This window comes from Ictidomys tridecemlineatus, chromosome 5, assembly GCF_052094955.1.
Source record: "Ictidomys tridecemlineatus isolate mIctTri1 chromosome 5, mIctTri1.hap1, whole genome shotgun sequence".
NCBI classification, from domain to species: Eukaryota; Metazoa; Chordata; class Mammalia; order Rodentia; family Sciuridae; genus Ictidomys; species Ictidomys tridecemlineatus.
Genome location: NC_135481.1, coordinates 8,133,530 through 8,152,566, shown reverse-complemented (window position 1 = coordinate 8,152,566; position 19,037 = coordinate 8,133,530). Strand labels below are relative to the sequence as shown.

General features: G+C 35.9%; 1 protein-coding gene across 2 annotated transcripts; it reads right to left on the bottom strand.

Annotated features, from left to right (window-relative positions):
• Positions 1–284: 284 nt before the first annotated feature.
• Rcn2 (reticulocalbin 2) lies at positions 285–17,039 on the bottom strand. 2 transcript variants are annotated; one of them, XM_005316835.5, is made up of 7 exons: positions 16,656–17,039; positions 16,172–16,277; positions 13,059–13,255; positions 6,318–6,419; positions 3,138–3,234; positions 1,972–2,114; positions 285–1,320 (listed from the first exon to the last, which is right to left on the bottom strand). In XM_005316835.5, the coding sequence occupies exons 1-7, from the start codon at positions 16,797–16,799 to the stop codon at positions 1,168–1,170; spliced, it is 942 nt and encodes a 313-aa protein (XP_005316892.1). In that variant the 5' UTR covers positions 16,800–17,039; the 3' UTR covers positions 285–1,167. The 2 variants fall into 2 exon arrangements, with proteins under 2 accessions (XP_005316892.1, XP_005316891.1); XM_005316834.5 differs by having other exon boundaries at positions 6,318–6,431; positions 16,656–17,038.
• Between the last annotated feature and the right edge of the window lie 1,998 nt (positions 17,040–19,037).

Sequence of the window (19,037 nt, the reverse complement as noted above, 5' to 3'; positions counted from 1 at the left end):
CATTGCTAGTCCTTTTTATTTGGAGACAGGGTCTTGCTAAATTGTTCATATTGGCCTTGAAATTTATGATTCTCCTGCTTCAGCCTCCTAAGGAGCTGGATGTCACTGCACTAGGCTAATCTGTATCATTTGCAACATTATCCCTAGGGCTGGGGTGTAGCTCAGTGATATAGCACTAAAGCCCTGGGCTCAATCCTCAGCTCACACACAGAAAAAAGAAAAAAATAATCTAGCCCCAAACAGCAAAACCAGTTCCTATAAGAGCAATTAAAATGTGTCAGGTGTACACTCAGCTACATCATGATTCTTTTATTTTTTAAAAAAGCAATATAATAATATGCAGCAAGAATAATTTAACAGTTTTGAGAACATTCACTACCCAAATAAAAAAATAAATGAGACAAGAAAATGTATAATACAATAAAACCTGTGCTAAAGTTAAGGTTTATCTGCAAAATTAACAAACAAACAAACATAAAAAGATAAGGACAATTCATTTTTAATCAGTCAAAAATGAAAAGGTTTCTGGACAATGTTAAATTCCACTCACCATAATGCTATAGTTTTACATTAAATATAATTACTATCTATACATATGCAAAAATATAAAGTTCTATTTCATACAACAAAACCCTTTATAGAAACCATTTTAAAATTCAGCAGAACTTCTCAACATTAACATGTGAGGTTTAAGTCCTTCTATAGGTTCCTTTAAAGGTTGTAAAGCAAAACACTAAACCTAAAAACATTGTCCTTTCTCTTAGTTCCCAAATTAAGTCTAATTAGAACAAAACAAAAATTGATACCTTAGTCACATACTACTTAAATATTAACATTGTTCAGTCATGTCTAAAATCCTCCATTTTTTTCAAGTATGGAAACAGAACTCAAATATCCACAATACAGTACTAAACAGATGGAATCTTTAGAAAAAGACTTTGTGGTCATATGGCACGGTATTAATGTTTAATTTCAATATGTTTTGAAATCAATATCAAGTTTTTGTTTTGTTTTTCTTCTAAATGACCAAAATTATAAACTACATTAGATAATTCTGACTGTGGTAAGACTTAAAAGTGTAAAATACAACATCGATATTTTATCACAAAAGTAAAGCTGGTAACAGATTATAAAAGGACCCAATAGTCTACTCGGACACACTCAGGATTAAAGCTCGTCATGATAGAAATAGTCATCATGGAGCTGTCTGCCATAATCTGTGGCTTCACTGGTAAGAAACAAGTCCTGGTTTTCCAGAATTTCTTCTTTAGAGAGTTTTTTGTCACCATTCAAATCCATTTCATCAATTAAATGAAGAGCCTTTAAAATAAAGCAAAACAAAAAGGTATCAAATGTTATTTTATCAAGATGTTCACATTTTAGTGTAATGTTCTGTCAAACCCATTTAGTTGTTTGACTCATTAATGTATGTAAAATATTTCATACTGTGTCTATCGGCTATGTCTCTTATTATCTCCTTTTAAATTTCTGCTGGGTTCTTCCTCCTCTCTACCAAAATCCAACCCAGGATCCAAACCAGGATATCACAATGTTAAGCAAAATTACTATAATCCACTTTTTGAGCCTCTACAGTTAAATATGAACTATTATTCTATTTACTATATGCTCAGAACAATACATCATGATACCACCTTCCTTTTCTCCTTGACCATCTAAAAGAGTTTGATGATTTAATTCAAAGAACAGCAATGAGCAGGGCATGGTGGCACATGCCTGTAGTACCAGCTGCTCAATCAGGTAGGTGAGTAAAGCAGAGGTAGTGCAAGTCAAGGTTAGCTTTGGCAATCTAACAAGATACTGTCTTAAAAAGAAGAAAAACAACAAAACATAGCAATGAATTGATCCTAAATAATCCCATTACTACCACTTTTTTTTTGGCTTTGATTTTTAACTACCTATCAATAGAACCAACTTTTTTTTTTGGGGGGGGTGTCATTCTATGATACTTACCTCCTCCTGCGCAATGCCCTGATTATTGGGTACTACCCAAGATAACAGCTCTTGGGGATCAAGCCTGCCATCATTATCCTTGTCATAATCATTCACGAATCTGTCTTTCTCAACAAGTATCCATTCTGGATCTTCATTTGCAGCTTAATATAAAAAAACAGAAATATACATACACAAGAATATCACATGTATCCAATAAGAAGTTTGGTATATCCCTAGAATAAAGGAAGTGAATTTAAAGTTTACTACATAAAGGAAGCCAAATGAAACAGAAGTACTTAGCTGAAAAGTCCTAAAATAAGTACAAATACATGGTAATTTTCAAAAGTGACGCATAATCCTAAACAACTCAGAGTTTTTAAAATGTTACGTATTAATACTAGTTTACTATTGCTACTTGTTCTGATGTCTTGTTTTCTCAAATATGAGTTGGGTAATAATTTGATGTACACTGTGTGACTATATAGTTTCCTCTGTTCTTACAAAGTACTCCCCCCTGTATTTTTAAAGTGACATTGAAAATAAGTGCACTGTTGACCAATTTTAAAACTGCACTGTTTGATTTTTTTTTTTTAGTTATAGTTTGGCACAATATCTTTATTTTATTTGTTTATTTTTATGTGGTGCTGAGGATTGAACCCAGAGCCTTGCTAGTGCTAGGTGAGCACTCTACTGCTGAGCCACAATCCCAGCACACCATTTGATATTTTCAAGTAACAATTCTGAAGACAGTAACTCAGAGAAAGGAAAATTCCTCTAATTTCATATGCTGAGTAAATCACTTTTTACAGTCTCAGAATTTAGACTATTTTATGTTTCTAAGATCTACATGTAATCATACACAATTTTCTTTAAAAAACAAAACTATGTCAACCTTTACTTCCTTCCTTTTTGGATTGACAATGGTATTCTACTTATTGGAAAAGGAAGAAAAATGTTTCAATCTAGACATAAAGGTAAAAATGAGCAAGACAGCATTTCAGTTAAGCTATAAAATCCCTTTGTGAACTTGTATTATAGTTAACTTAGCAAGAAGTAGAAATCAAGCATAGTTCCTCTTCTTACATTTTCTCTGTCAAAGAAAGCTCTCAGTGATAAAAGATCTTCCAATTTCTTGTTTAATTCCATTTTTTCCCCTCTCTTTTCACACTCCCCAGGTGACTTACTTGGATCCCGCCTGTAATCACCAAGAAATTCTTCTAAACTAACATATCCATCACCATTTTTGTCATGTTCTTCTAAAGCTTCTTGAATGACGAATTCCTATTGCATGTTCATTAAAAGAAAAAAAAAAGGCTTAAGTCAATAATTTTCGATCCCACAACCATCTCAGTCAATCTTAATATAGAACTTTAGGAATCATCATTTTGATTATTTATACTTTCACTAATCATTTCTAAACACTAGAATCTAGGAGAATAAAACCTCAAGTACTAAGTAATTCTAAATTCAACATGTGTAAGCTTGTGAAACTATGAAGAACTTCACTTTTTATTCTCCTAAACCACTTCAGCACTAAATATAGGTTCCCATTTTCTGCATGTTCCCCTCCCTCTCAAGCATGCCATCTCTCACTGTCATTTTCCTTAACCATCAGCCCTCCAATCCATTCATAGTCCTGAAAGAACCTTACCTTAGATCTCGTATATAACTGTTCTTCCTCCAGATCTGAAAGGTGCCAGCCCCTCACAAAACCTCAACACTTTGCTTGCTCTTCTCTCAAACCCACTCCAAATCTGCCCCTCGTTCTTATCAAAGCTTCATGCTTAACAATCAATCCTCCCTGACCCAAATGGCAGATCCTTTCTAGTTTAATGACCTGATCAATGGCCAGCTGATTCAGTACCTCCCTCATTACCTTCCTACCCCTTTATGTCCTTTTCTTATGGTGCCAATCCCTACCCTGAACATTACGGCCACATCACTTCTCCTTTCTTCCGCAGCCATAAAATCTAAAAAGACATTGAACTATAAACTTAGTCCTTTAAAGCTGATTTCTGCCATTTCAGTGAGTTCTCCCTGCAGCTTAGAAATCGACTTTTAAGTTTTCTTAATATTCCCTACTGCAGGGGCTGGGGTTGTATGTAGCTCAGTGGTAGAGTGCTTGCCTGGCACAAGTGAGGAACTGGGTTTGATCCTCAGCACCATATATTGTGTCCATCTAACTAAAACAAACAAACAAACAATTCCCTAGAGCAGTGTTTTCAAATCTTTACCTCCACTTTCTCTGAGCTTTGCTATAATCCTTCCAAAAATTCTGTTGGCAAAGATCCTAGTTTTCCAACCATGATACAAGTCTTCTGAAAATGATTCATATAAACCAGCATGTATCCTCACTTTTAACTCCCTCTATTCTTATGCCTTATCCTCTCATTTTTTTTCTTTAATCTCAGGAGTTGAAGCTCTTGCTAGGGCAAAGCCCTCAGCTGTTTCTTAGATGCCATATATTCCCATTTCCTAAGGGCTTTCTTTCAATCTCAATTCCTTCTTCTATGTCTTTTGTGACATTCAAATCCCCAGGACTTTGCTGCACTCTTTCATTACCATCCTGGTTCTTTTTTCCCTGCCTAGACTCTCATGGGTTATATCTACTATTCTCATTTCCTCCCTACCTGCTTCCTCCCTAATATCTCTCATCTGGATTCTAGCATCACTACTGTAATGAAATATATTCTCAAAAGTCTCCAGGGGCTTAAACTACAAGCTGTCTTCTCCACTCCCTTTGGTACTGGAGATCAAACCCAGGGCTTTCCATGTGCTAAGCAAGTGTTCTACCACTGAGATACATCCCTAGCCCCAAGCTGTCTTTTTTAAAATCAAATTTTACAGATTTTATGTAGAGAAATCAGGGATTTTAACCTTTATCATCAAAGATTACCTTTGTCACTATTATACAAGCTCAATACTTCAGGTTCATCTGACTCTGAATATCTATTAAAGCAACATTCCTGTTTGGGCTTTCTTTAAAAAATGATATAATCTATTTCATCCCATTGCCATTTGACATTCCAGGGCCATATCACTTAATATCCATTGTTTCATTGCTTTCACTGGTCATTCCCCTCTTCAGTCAACTGTTCCTTATTCTCCAGAGAATCAAGAATCAGCATCCTCTGCCTACCACTCTAGGATTCAATTAGCTTGCCTAGAATAATTTTGGTACTGAAATTATACCCAGCACTGTTCTTAAACTAGGTCATCTATTTTGTGCCAAGTAAGAAACCAGAAGCTTCACAATGTCAAGAAGTGGTACTAATAGCAGTATCTTGCCATAGAGTTTTTGGGAAAAAGTATATCTGCTGCATTGTTATTCAAGGCTATGATCAATTAAACAAAAGGCTACCATCTTCCTTCCCTCAAATATCCAGGGAATCAAGTTACAGAGCTGGAGGCTGATGTCATGCAACAGAACTCAATATAAATGTTCTCTTTTTAAAAGTTATTTGGCACATTACTCTTAACTCCCCAATATGATGATCCCTATTCTCACAGCTTGTTAACACAACTCAATCAACAACTGTTAGGTTAAAAGCTAAAATTTGACAGTTTTGAAGACCTGGTGGTGGCCACCCCTCTTTTCTTTTTTATCTCCACAGTGCTAGGGATTGAACCCTCAGACTTGTGCATGGCAGGCAAGTGCTCTGCCACTGAACTACACCCTCAGCCCAGTACTTTTTTTTTTTTTTTTAAAGGTACTAAAGGAATGAGAGGACTCATTACACCTGAAGTTGCAAAAACGTTAACAGTTACTAGGAGCTGCATCCCCTGCCTGCTATGAAAAGGGATCTAAATGTGGATAAGTTGTTACAGACCAAAAGCTTCCACAAATGAGGCTGTAAACTACATAAAAGTTCTGGTGTTACTAACATTGAAAAACCAGAGAAGTCTGAAGCTATAGAAGGATAAGGAAAGGCTTGATGGTAACATGGTTAGGATAGGGAAAATAGCCAGAGGAAGATGCTGTTCATAATACAGTGTGAAGATTCAAAAAAGCAAAAAAATAAAAACTCAATCCTTAGCCTGCTCCTGACCCATAAGCAACCTGACACCACCAGGAATCCTCCTGACCTATAAGATTAGAATAATCTTATATGGGGAGAATTTTGGTTCATTTTGGATCTTCTGTCTCTTAAAATTCTAGTTATTATACAAATAATTTTAATTACAATATAGATAGATTTTAAAATTTTACTCAATAATTCTCTTAAAATGTTTCTTCCTTAGGCTAAATTATATTGTTATATCGTATATGGGTACAAATACGTAACAAAAAATCCCACCATATGTACAACTATAATGCATCAATAAAATATAAAAATATATGGAAAATTTTTTTTCTTCCTTACCGTCATATAATCAACTTCCTCAGGATGTTCAAAAGCAATAAATTCTTCAAGACTCAAACCAGGACCTGAATCCTGGTTAGCTCTTTCAAATCGCTTCTTGTCCTTTAAATGAAGCTTTGAGAATTAAAAAATTTTGAACATATTTAAACATCTCATTATTATCATAACATCATTAAAAATACTTTGAAAAATACAAACCGTGAAATCAAAGCACATTCTCAAACATCATCTCTTTCATCTTTACATCATTCCACTAAACGTATGTTGGCAAATAATACCAAACATTAGAGGCAACATAGAAACAAGCTCCATAGTCAGACCTAGACTGAAATTCCAGCAATGTCACTTACTAGTTGTGGTACTAGTATAAATTGCTTAACCCCTCAAGCTTTCTCATATATAAAACTGGGGTAAAAATCTCTAATAAGCAATTAGCATGAGCATCCCTTTCATGCAATCAATATATCTGAAGTATTAAGAATTTCATAATTGTTATTATGCTACTATTATTGATAGAAAAACTGAGATTAAATTATTTGATGAAAGTCAGAAACACAGCTAAAATGTACTGACCTTGAATCTTCCTTGCTCTTTCCATACTACTATCACCTTTAATAATTAGTGTTAATATTTTTTTGAATATTCCCAAAGCAATAAATTTACATCATGTGTTAAATATTGGTAGGACTGGGATTCTGACTCAGTGGTAGAGTGTTCGCCTAGCACTTGCAAGGCACTGGGTTCAATCTTCAGCACTACATATAAATAAATAAAATAAAGGTCCATCGACAATTAGAAAAGTATTTTAAAAAATATATTGGTAGGGCTTTTAAAAAATTGTTTTAGGTTTGCTAAATGATTTTTCAAAAATATGTAAATATTTTAGAAAAGTATTCCTCTTTTGTTGAGACTCTCATATGATTAGTATTGGTAACTAATATTTCAAATATTTTAAAGGCTCTTTATAATGATAACTCTGTATATTCAGAAACAAGTTCACTAAAAGCTTAAATGGGTCTTATCTTGAGTTTAAATAAACACATCTCCTTTTCTATTTTCTCTCTCATCTTTTTTTCCCCTCCTTTTAAAGTATACTCGAGTAGTAAAAATGATTAGGGATAAGGCTGATTTTGATAAATGTTTCAAAGGTAATTCTGTAACCAAGAGTCTTGGAAGTCAAAGGTGCTAGCTATATTGTTAATCCTGCCTGATTTCTACTTTGAGAATTTCTGGGAATAGCTTTCCTTTCTAATAATAATAATAATAATAATAAAATAATAGTAAAAGGTGTGTATCAAACTGTGTATTTAAAAAAAGTTTCACAATTTTTTAATATTTATTTTTTTGTAGTTGTAGTTGAACACAATAACTTTATTTTATTTATTTATATGTGGTGCTGAGGATTGAAACCAGAGCCTTTCACGTGCGAGGCGAGCCATCTACCACTGAGCCATAACCCTAGCCCCAAGTTTCACAATTTTAGAAGCATTTATGTATTTTACTGTTGAAAAAAAAATGTTCTGTTTAGTTTTATAGAATAATAGGTTAGGAAAGGTAGCATTTACCTAAATACTAGTTCTTTTACAGTTACTAATCATCCAGTGGAGAGGTTCAACTTTTCCCCTAAAGAATCTGCCTTTTAAATATCTAGACTCCACAAGTCAGTTACACTCACCCAACTATCACAGAAAAGAAAAAATAATGTTTCCAAATAGCTGCTTTTAAGCAAATGTTTCATAATTTTAAATAACTACATCAAACAATTTGTATTTTGTGTTCAGGTTTAATATGGGGAAAAGTAGACAAACAAGAACTTGAGGTCTTTGTGGAGTCAATCAAATTCTTTTTTGAATAAGTCACTATTCAAAATACCAACTGCTTAGATTTCCTTATGAAAGGATCCTTCAATTTGGAGCAAAAAAGGTCCATGTTTCAGCAGAGTGAGCTAAATTTGGCCAAATTTGCCTATGGAAAGAAAAGATCTCTTTAAACAAGTTGAGATTTCTTTAAAAAAAAAAAAAAGAAAAGAAAAAGAACGATCTTTCTGGTTCACATTTTATGGCCATTTGAAAGCACCTCATATCAAATTAAAAGAAGTCAATATACAAAAAGAATGTTTTTTTCAAAGTGCAAAATTTTAAAAAAATAGCCAGAAAGATGGTCAGTTTCAGAAAACCTCAACACTTTTCCCCTTCTGTATTAAAAAGCTAGTAAAGGATAAAAATGCTATCTATTGTAGTATAAAGAAACTACCATAATAATTTATTTTTACAGTGCAATGAAAATTTGTGAGGACAAACTGCCACCTTTTGGTAGACTAATGGTTTTACATGAGGAAATATATAATCTGGAATCTTAGAACAAAACTTTAGGTCTTAAAAATTCTGATCAGCCATATGAAGGCTATCTCTTACATAGTAAAATATTACTTACACAATGCATATTCAGCAACTGACTTTAGAAGCTGGAATAACTGAACTTTTGCCAGGAGTTCTCCAAACTTTACTTCTCCTGCCTAAAAATACATTATTTATAATTGTTCATCATATAAATATATACTTTTTCAGGTATTTGACAGCCTGAAAAGGTCACTACTCCAAGTTGCTTATTCTCTCTATATGAAAATTTAATAAAAATAAAATTCAGGTACCAAGTTGATTTTGAATTGAATCCTTAGGCATTCTATCATTGAGTACAGCCCTTTTTATTTTTTCAGATGGGGTCTCACTAAGTTGCCCAGGGCTGGCCTTGAACCTGTGATCCTCTTGCCTCAGACTCCTGGGTCACTGAGATTACAGGCATGTGCCACCATGCCCAGAGATAATGTTTAGTTTTTCAATAGAATACCATATAGAAAATTTTATTTCATTCAGATATCCAGTTACTTTTTATGATTATTTTATTTATGGCATAATATTTGGTTTATAACTTTGGATGAGACTGATTCCTCTTTTATCCCTTATTTTTTATTTTGAATAATGCCCATTATGTCTGGGTTTATTTTCACATCCCACATGAATTTTTAGGAGGTTAGGTATTATCTATCAAATTCTTTAAAAGTATGATTAGAACTTCATGAAGATAGAGATATATTCCAGGGCAGCCAAATAGGATTCTCCCAGAAAAGTATTCATTTTAGGAATGCAGTATTTCCCTTAGGCTATTAAGATCCTTCTAATTTTCTAACTCCTTCTTAAAAGGTAGACTTAAATCAATGTGTACTGGATACGCATTGTGGAATATAGTTTCAGAGCTACACATCTTTTTAAAAATTGGTTCTTAACAGTAGAGCTCATTTTGATAAAATTATACATGCATGAATATATCTTATTCTAATTAGGGCCCCAGTCTTGTGGATGTACACAATGGTGAGATTCACTGTTATGTATTCATACATGTGCATAGGAAAGTTATGTCAGATTCTTTCCACTATCTTTCCTATTCCTAACCCCCCCCACACACTTCATTCTCCTTTGTCTAATCCTCTGAACTTCTATTTTCCCCACACTACTCATAGCTCTCACTTATGAGAGGAAACATTTGCCCTTTGGTTTTCTGGGGATTGGCTTATTTCATTTAAGCCAACAACAGTCTTCAGATTCATCCATTTATTGACAAATGTCATAAAGTCATTATTTTTTATGGCTGATAATATTTCATTGTATATATGTACCACAAATTCTTTATCCATTCGTCTGTTGATGGGCATCTAGGTTGATTCCATAGTTTAGTTATTGTGAACTGTGTAGCTATTGATGTGGTTGTATCACTGTAGTATGCTCATTTTAAATTCTTTGGATATATACCAAGGAGTAAATAACTTGGTCAAGTGGTGGTTCAATTCCTAGTTTTTTTTTTAGGACTCCCCATACTGCTTTCCAGAGGGGCTGCACTAATTTGCAGTCCCACAAACAATGTATGAGTGTACCCTTTTCTCACATCCTCACCAATATTGTTACTTGTATTTTTGATAACTGCCATTCAGAACCAAACAACTTTTTAAAAATATTTATTTTTTTAGTTGTAGTTGGAAATAATATACTTATTTATTTATTTATATGTGGTGCTGAGGGTCAAACCTAGCACCTCGAACGTGTGAGGCAAGCACTCTACCGCTGAGCCACAATCCTAATCCCCCAAACAATGGGGGATTGTTTGGGGGATTAAACTATTTATAAATATTCCTAAATAGTTTATATTAATCAGTAATGTATCTCTTCAAAGTGAAGACTTTATGTCAACACCATCATATTGCATTTAACTTCTCTATTGTTCCCTGGGAGGGAAGTCAAAATGTCGAGCTTTGATTTTAGAAAAGTTCCAGAACTCTAATGATCTTTTATGATAATTCCTAGAGTAAAAGAGAACACCTAGTAGATGAATCCCAAATCTCATTATCACCATTTGATTTCTCTTTAGCACCACTAGGAGGAAGAAGACTGATTTACACTCCCTTTAGTCTGCTGGAAAAATCAAGAACCAACTAACGGGGGGGAAAAATAAAAACAAGATACGTTTTTCTCCTAAAAATGAAAGCCTAGCTAATCTAAAGATATTAACAAATGCCTAAATAATTTAAAAAGTTGAATGATAAACTATAAACTTACATGAATTGTACATGTTTTCTTTAGCAATATTCTTTTAAATCAAAATAGAAATATATACCAGTCCAACTGTTACTATTTATTACTATTTCTCCATACTGTTATTATCCTCAACTGAAATGGAGATCATCCCCACTTTTAGAGATGGGAAACTGAAGTATAAGGAGGTTTAGTAAATTACCCAAAGCTGTATAATGGTTAAGTGGTAGAGCTAGATACAAAGCCAGGCAGACTAGCTCTGAGTCTGGAGCTCTTACCCAGCACACTGGTGGCACATCCATAGCATGAGTAGTCATTAGCAAAGAAACAACCAACTTGGAGTTAGTGGTGGCCTAGTTCAAATGGCCAACAGAATTCTAAAATAAATAGCAAGTACAATGATAAATGATGGCAACAATAAAAATTTAAAAATACATAGTAAAATGAGATGAGAAACAAGCTAAAATGTTTCCAAGCATGCTGGCATACAGTTAAAACAAGGTATTTAGCTTATTTATTCTTTCCCATACATAAAAAAGACTATCTTAAAATTTTTATAAAGTTGGGCTGGAGTCGTAGCTCAGTGGTAGAGCACTTGCCTCACACATGTGAGGCACTGGGTTCAATCCTCAGCACCACAGAAAAATAAATAAATAAAATAAAGATATTGTGTCCATCTACAACTAAAAAATTTTTTTTAATTATTTTTTTAAATTCTATAAAATTACACTTGAAATAGAAATTTCTCAAACTTATAGCTATTCATGTTGATACACTTTTTAGTTTAATAGACTTCCAAAAGTCTTAGGAAGTTCCTACTAATTCCTAAATAAAAATTGTCTTACTTCTGCTTAATTGAGCTTATATTTTAACAAATTAAACCACAGATACAACAATAGTATTCAGAGTAAGACTGAATCTTCAAAAATGAGTTATTTTAAATAGCATAGTTCTATGTAAAACAGTATTGAGCCAGGTATGGTAAGGTAAGCCTGTAATCCTAGCAGCTCTGGAAGCTGAGGCAGGAGGACTGCAAGTTCAAAGCCAGCCTCAGCAATTTAGTGAGGTCCTAAGCAACTCAGCAAGACTGTCTTAAAATTAAAAAAAAAAAAAAAAAGGCTGGGGATGTGACTAAGTGGTTAAGGACCCCTGGGTTTAATCCCTGGTACCAAGCAACAATAACAACAAAAAACCAGTTGAGGTTCCTCAAAAAAACTAAAACCAATTAATCCAACAATTCCATTTCTGGGTATGTACCCAAAAGAATCAAAAGCAGGATCTAAAAGAGAGATCTGCACATCCCATTCACTGCAGCATTAATCAATAGTCAAAAGATTGAAGCAATTTGAGTGTCCACCCATAGACAAAAGGATAAACAAAATTTAGTATATATGTATAGACACACACACACAAAATAAAAATAAAATATTATTTGCCCCTTTTAGGAAGGAAATCCTGACACATGCTACAACATAGATGATCCTTGAGGACATTAAGTGAAATTAGCTAGTCAAAGAAGACAAATATTGTAATCAAATTCATAGTAGAAAGTAGATGGTGATTGCCAGGCATAGGGAGGGGGTGAGGATAGGAATGAGGGTTATTGTTTAATAGATATAATGGGTTCAGAGTTGTTTTGCAAGATGCAAAGAAATCTGAGACTGGTTGTACAATAAATAAGGTTAACCCACTTAACAATATCAAATTACATACTTAAAAATGGTTAAAATGATAAATTTGTTATGTGTACTTTACCACAAATATTTTTGTGAGTTATTTCATGTAAAACTGTTTTAAAATAGAAATGGGCCAGTGTAGCTTGCTTAGTAAATATGATATAAAATTTACTGTTCAATGTTTAAAATAAAATATTTAGCTAAATATTCAAAATACATTAAAAAAGCAACTTTGGAAATGAGAACAAATAAATGACGCAGCTGAGTAAAACAGATGCAGGGATAATTTAGGCAGTACAGAGTAAGAGTCCTAAATCTGGCTAAAAAGGAAATGATCAAAATGACCACTGAAGTGGAACTGGTGATTGCCCAGAGAACACAGCAATCTGGTCTACGACCTCAGGTCCTCTTGTGCTCATTCATGTAGGAAGATAAAGTAGACCGATGTGATCAAAAGGAACAGCTTGTGCACATGTACTCACCTGCCTAAATGACTCCTCTTCTGCATCATCCAGAGCAGTGATCTCATCAAAGTCAATCACACGATCATACATCTGAATATTATATTCATCCCATGTCACAGTACCATCATTGTTTTTATCATATTCAACAAACTGTTGTTTTGCTTCTTGCATAGCATAATGTTTAAAAGACATCTGAATCCACTGACTGAGTTCACCTATGAGAATTTTCCAGAACACAAGGAATGTTGACAATAATTCTGATAGTTAGGGTGTAGATTTCTAAACCTTCTCAAAGAAGAAAATATTCAATGTTTGCAAATACTGAGTGAGAGTAAGTACTGAGAGAAGAAAGTGGGGAGAGCTGTGTGAAATCTAAGAATGTTGTAATGTAATCTACATAGAATGCAAGCTCCATGAATAGAGTTTGGGTTTGTCCCTCCCCCACCAGCACACACACACACCCACAGCTGTACACTAAATGCCTAGAAAGTAGAAAGACTGGGATTGTGGCTCAGAGGTGGAGCACTCACCTAGGATGTGTGAGGCTCTGGGTTTGATCCTCAGCACCACATAAAAATAAAACAAAGATATTGTATCCACCTATAACTAAAAAATAAAAAAGTACCTAGCTTACTAAATATTTGCTGAATAAGTTAACAACCATCCAAAATAGCATTTTATTCTTTTTAAAAAATATATTATCCAAAAAATTGCAGACCACCTTTGCTAATTATCACAAATCTCTTAGGAAGCACAAATACTTGAATAACTACCTATTTATTTTAATATGCATAATAAAAAGTTTTCCACTTGTGAAAGGAATATAGAGTTTTCCTTTAAGACAAATTTTGTGTGTATTAAATAAAAATATTAAGAAAATAATACATGGTAAACAAACATGGCCTAAATTGTGAAAAGGCATTCAAATGACTTAAGTTTGAGAAAAACTGTTACAATTTATTCCCCTTAAACATGTCATAGAACAGCTGGAGAAAATTTACACATTTTATTGGTAGAAGTTATGATTTATGCCTTCTCTGCAACAGCTGTTTTAACTTGGTAACTGAAGACCTAGTGGAAAAGTTTCTATATCTCAAACATCCACTTTCAGATCAACTATTAAAAAATCTATTCAGAGAGATATTTATTATACTGTATTATAGAAAAGAGGAGGAGATGATAAATATTTGTGAGGAGAGCATGAGAATAACACCTGCTTTAAAGTTATCATTTGTTTTAATGACTGGTACTCCTCTACTGGTTTGAGAAAGGTCAGGTGAATAGAAAGCAAAGACAATCTCTCTCTCTCTTGAAACTAAGTGAGAGCAGAATTACAACTTATGCAATCAAGTGTTGAACAATTGAGAGCATCAGGCTCTCTATGTTGTTGTTATTTTTCAAAACAGTGCAATTATAATCACTATTTCATAGCTGAAGAAACTGAGGTTCAGAAAAGTCAAAGGCCTCAAGCTAATAAGTGGCAGAGAGGAAATTTAAATTTGTTTGGTTTCAAAGCCTAAACTACTTTTACTGAGTTTTACTACCTTTTAAGAGGATTTTTTTTTCCAATTTGTTTTGATATGGGGATCTCCCAATGTCTGGGTTAGTCCCAAATCCCTGGGCTCAGCCTTCCAAGTGGTTGGGAGTATAGGCACAAGTCACCATGTGCAGCTAAGATACTCTACCACTAATAAACCTTAGAGTCCAGTCCTGGTCTTCAAAGTGCAAATTAATAAGATTCTCTTAAGGGTCCGCAAGTAGAACACAGGCTTACTCAAGCATCACAAGTGTTTTGTTTAAAGAGACTATCTGGCATAATAGAAAAGCAAATGAAAGAGGAATCATAAACATAGGCTCACTCTTCCATTTTCCCATAAGGATAGTTTACCTTCTCAAATTTTTGTTTTTCTTCAATAAAATGAAGATTTGGACTATGTTCTTTCTTACTTTAATTTTTTGAGTTTACTATTAACTATTTGAACATATCTAGGCCCTTCGGGTTACCACAGTATTCCCAACCAACTTGTTCTGAGTGTATTCTAGCATAACAAAGATGGACCTATTCTTATGTTGGATGAGAGCTCAGAGGTTTTGTTGGTAAGCAGAAGAAACAAAACCTTAATATTACTGAGGGCACCAATGTGGGCTCTTCTGCAATTCTCTCTCCTGCAACTTCACTTCTTGGATGCTGAGCAACATTTAAATGAGTAGTATAGTCAAATAACTAGCTTAAAGTTACAGTAATAACCTAATTTTTTTTGAGAATCAACTTAGAATGTTGATAGGGTTCATCACTTGAATTAAACAATGGGGAGAGATAGCTGCACAGCAATTTATTTAGGACATTCTTTTAAGTCTGTGCATTTCATTTCTGACTAGAGAATGTACCTAAGAACACTGATTTTTTTTAAAAAAATTTTTAACTGAGGATATTGAAAACTAAATTAAAAGGGCTGGGGTTGTGGCTCAGCAGTAGAGCACTCTCCTAGCACATGTGTTTGATCCTGAGCACACATGGAAATGAATAAGTAAAATAAAGGTACTGTATCCACCTACAACTAAAAAATAAATATATTTTTTAAAAAATCTAATTAAGAGAATGATACCTGAATTCTACTCCTGGCTTTGCTATTTATGTTTAAAAGGCCTTTACTTTTCTGGAGGTCAGTGTCTACAGAGAGGTGAATAAGTTGATTCTAAGCCCCCTACAAGCTACACCATTTTGTTATAATGTCATAATAAACATAATCCACATACAACAGGTCTTTTCTTCCTAAAATTTTAAAAGTGTACATATCAAAAGAGCAATAAATCATTTAATGTCTTAAAATTTGGGGGCCTATTTCTCTATAATGAGTCATATTTCTGACTGTGACAAAAATGATATGTGGAAAGGATATCTAAAGGTATGACTTGCATACAATATAGCACGAATGATGTTTGTATTTACTGGGGAAAGCACTGAGTTTTACTTGGTACCCCACCTTTCAGGCATAAAATCTATTTTTCATGTCACAGTATCTCTCTAACTTGCTGAAATAATAACAATCTATAAACAGATGCCCCTGCTTAAAATGTTCATCTCCTACAAAGAAATTTCTCCATTGTTGGTCGTGTAGGACAGTCCTTACTTTCAGTGAGAAAGCCATCTGAGTCCGAGTCAATTTTCTTTATGATGGACTGCAGTCTTTTCTGCTGCTCTTCGTGGCCAAGTTTAACATACTCATCGACGTCTTCCTTTGAGGGGAATCGATACACAGGAGGACCAAACATTACCATCAGTGGGGCATAATGGTGGAGAATAGGGCTATTAGATGCCTCCTTGGCTTAGGGTTTTGGGGGACCCACACCAGCTCTCCAAGGCCCCAGCCCCCTCTACCATCTAATCTGCCCCATGTGTGGAGGTTAGAGGGGATCTGGCCTTTGGGCCGGACTAGTTCCTCAGTCTTTACAGGCCTGGGGGTCCCCCAGAGGGCAAGCGAGGCCCGCCTGGCCCCCATTGTCAGGCTGGCCTTCCCAGGCCTTGCCTGGCCGCCCCGCTTTGTCCCGGGACAAAGCCCGCGACGGCGGCGGTGCGAGGGCCCGGCCTCCCAACCCCCAGCCTGGACGCCTCACCTGGACGCCCAGCAGCGCCTCGCGGTCGTAGTCCGCGCGGTGCTCGCCCTGCGGGTAGTGCAGCTCCTCTGCCTTGCCGGCGCCGGTCACCGCGGCGCACAGCAGCAGCAGCACCAGCGTCACGGGCCTCGGGCCCAGCCGCATCGCGCCGGCCCGCCGAGCACACCTAGAGACCCAAGGAGGAAGGCAGGCGGCGCCCAGGCCGGCGGCTGCGCCCCGCTGGCGGCCACGGGAGGGTGGCGCCGTGTATGTGCGGGGCAGGAGGCCCTGGACGCGGAGAGGGCGGTGGTGGCCCGCTGCTTTAGCAGCAAACACCTCTACGGGTGGTTCAGACGACAACTGTGTTGCGGAGGCGCGCCAGGCCCAAACCTATATGGCTGCGGCGGGGGGCGGGGCTCCATTCCGCTCTGCTGATTGGACCACGCGGCGTTGGGGCGGGCCCACGCGATGTGGCGGTCCACAGTCGCCCACAGGCTCCAGGGGGCCGGCGGGGGCCGCGGAGCCGGTAGAATCCTGCGGGGGCTGTCTTCTCCTTAACACGCTCGGAAAAACACCCCCGCGATTCACCCCCGCGGTGTCGTTTCCTGTCAGGCTGGTTCCTGCCAGAAACTGTTCTGGCACTGTTCGCTCCGTGTGTCCCTCCCGGTTTCCCTCAATGAAAGAGGCTGGAGAGCCGGGTGAAAACAAAACAATACTGTATCTCGGAAAGTCTTTGCCTGAGGAACTGACCAACAGTATCTATTTCTAGACTTCAGTGTATTTCAACTTACTTATTTTACCAGAGCAGGAGTACAAACCCAGGAACTGCAGCCAGATGTTTGTATCTGATGCTCAGTTTTGCGATTTACAAGTTAAAAGATCTTGGCCAAATTACTTGGCCCCCGAAAATCTGTTTGTTCACTTATAAAATAGACATAGTAAGAAGACTACCTTATAGAGTTTGTGAAGATTAAAGTAATTTATTTAGAATAATAGCATACATGGTGAAGCTGATCTATAAATGTAAGCTCTCATTCACACAGGTATAAAAAGCAAAAGATAATTGCACAGAATAGCTTTACAAGCAGCTCGAAAAACCTTTATGGATAGAATGCACGTACATGGGGCTTCTATTCCATGTTCTACTTACAAATCTGTGTAGTTTTTCCACTTCATCCTGTGCACAGTAAGGCCAGAGAAATTTGTAGGCACAGCTTCAACCCTTTTGTTTACTGATTGCCCCATTTAGAATCAGGTCTTTTCACACAGAAGAAAAGGCTTTCTGGATCCTCTTTTCACATCTCATGGTCTCTCTTTGGATTGGGAGCAAGAATTCTATTCCAAACTAAAAAACTGAGTTGCACAAATTTCCTAGATCAAGTTAGAATTTTACTGTGTTTAGTCAGAAGCCATTGAAATGTTAATAGAGCAAAGAGTTAAGTTCAATTCTTTAAATTCAATATTTTAACAATCAGTATAGAACAAAGTTTTGAATTTGAATGAAAATATGGGCAATATTTCAGAGTTGATTAAAACAAACTTTAAAAAGGAAAGAAAATTTTTTATCACTGGGTCATTTTAATTTTAACTTTAGTTCTGGGTTTTAATGTAGTCTGAAGGGGAAAATAAGAGGTAAAAATACCCATTTAATAAGGAAATCAACCTTGTATCTATTATTCTTTGATTAGTTTATTTGTTTTAGATTTTGTTTTGTTTTTTAAGACAAGCTCTCACATATTGTCCAGGCTGGTTTTCAACTTAGGAGCTCAAGTGATCATCATGCCTCAGCCTCCTGGGTAGCTGTGACTAGAGGTGGCCTATTCTTCACTAAGTAAGAGGTAAACTTTGACCAACTTCTGTGGCTACAATTATAAAGGGTATGATACAGGGTATTACAGAAGTTCTAAACCCAAGGGATTTCACAGATGAAGGTTTGGGGGAAAAGGGAATCTAAGGGTACCTAAAGAAGCAATGAGGTAAATAGTATAGATATCTGACCAACAGAAGGCCTATGCGGTCTTCCTTCAGCCCTAAGTAGGCTGTTTTTCTTCCCTATTTTTGCACCTGTAGGAAAAGGATTGCATTAACTCAGAAGATTTTAATTGAAATCTTTGTATTGTTGTATTACTGGAATTCAAAATGAGCCTGAGTAAATCCAATACTGAAAATGGAAAAAAAAAAAAAAAAAGAAATCTTTGGGCTGTGAAATGGGTCCTGCATGGGGTTTGGTGAAGTGTCAACACCAAAATCTTATGCAAAAATTTATGCCTAGGGGCTGGGGTTGTGGCTCAATGGTAGAGTGCTTGCCTAGCATGTGTGAGACACTGGGTTCAATTCTCCGCACCACGTATAAATAAGAAAAATAAAGGTCATTAACAACTAAAAAAATTTTTTTTAAATTTA

What these genes read in the sequence shown, in the direction of transcription:
- Rcn2 (XM_005316834.5), bottom strand. Translation starts at nt 16,799, where the DNA reads ATGCGGCTGGGCCCGAGGCCCGTGACGCTGGTGCTGCTGCTGCTGTGC. An exon ending in AGGAAGTTGATTATATGACG is followed by an intron (nt 3,235 to 6,317) that starts GTAAGGAAGAAA and finishes AACATGCAATAG; the next exon opens with GAATTCGTCATTCAAGAAGC. An exon ending in TGATTACAGGCGGGATCCAA is followed by an intron (nt 2,115 to 3,137) that starts GTAAGTCACCTG and finishes TTTTATATTAAG; the next exon opens with CTGCAAATGAAGATCCAGAA.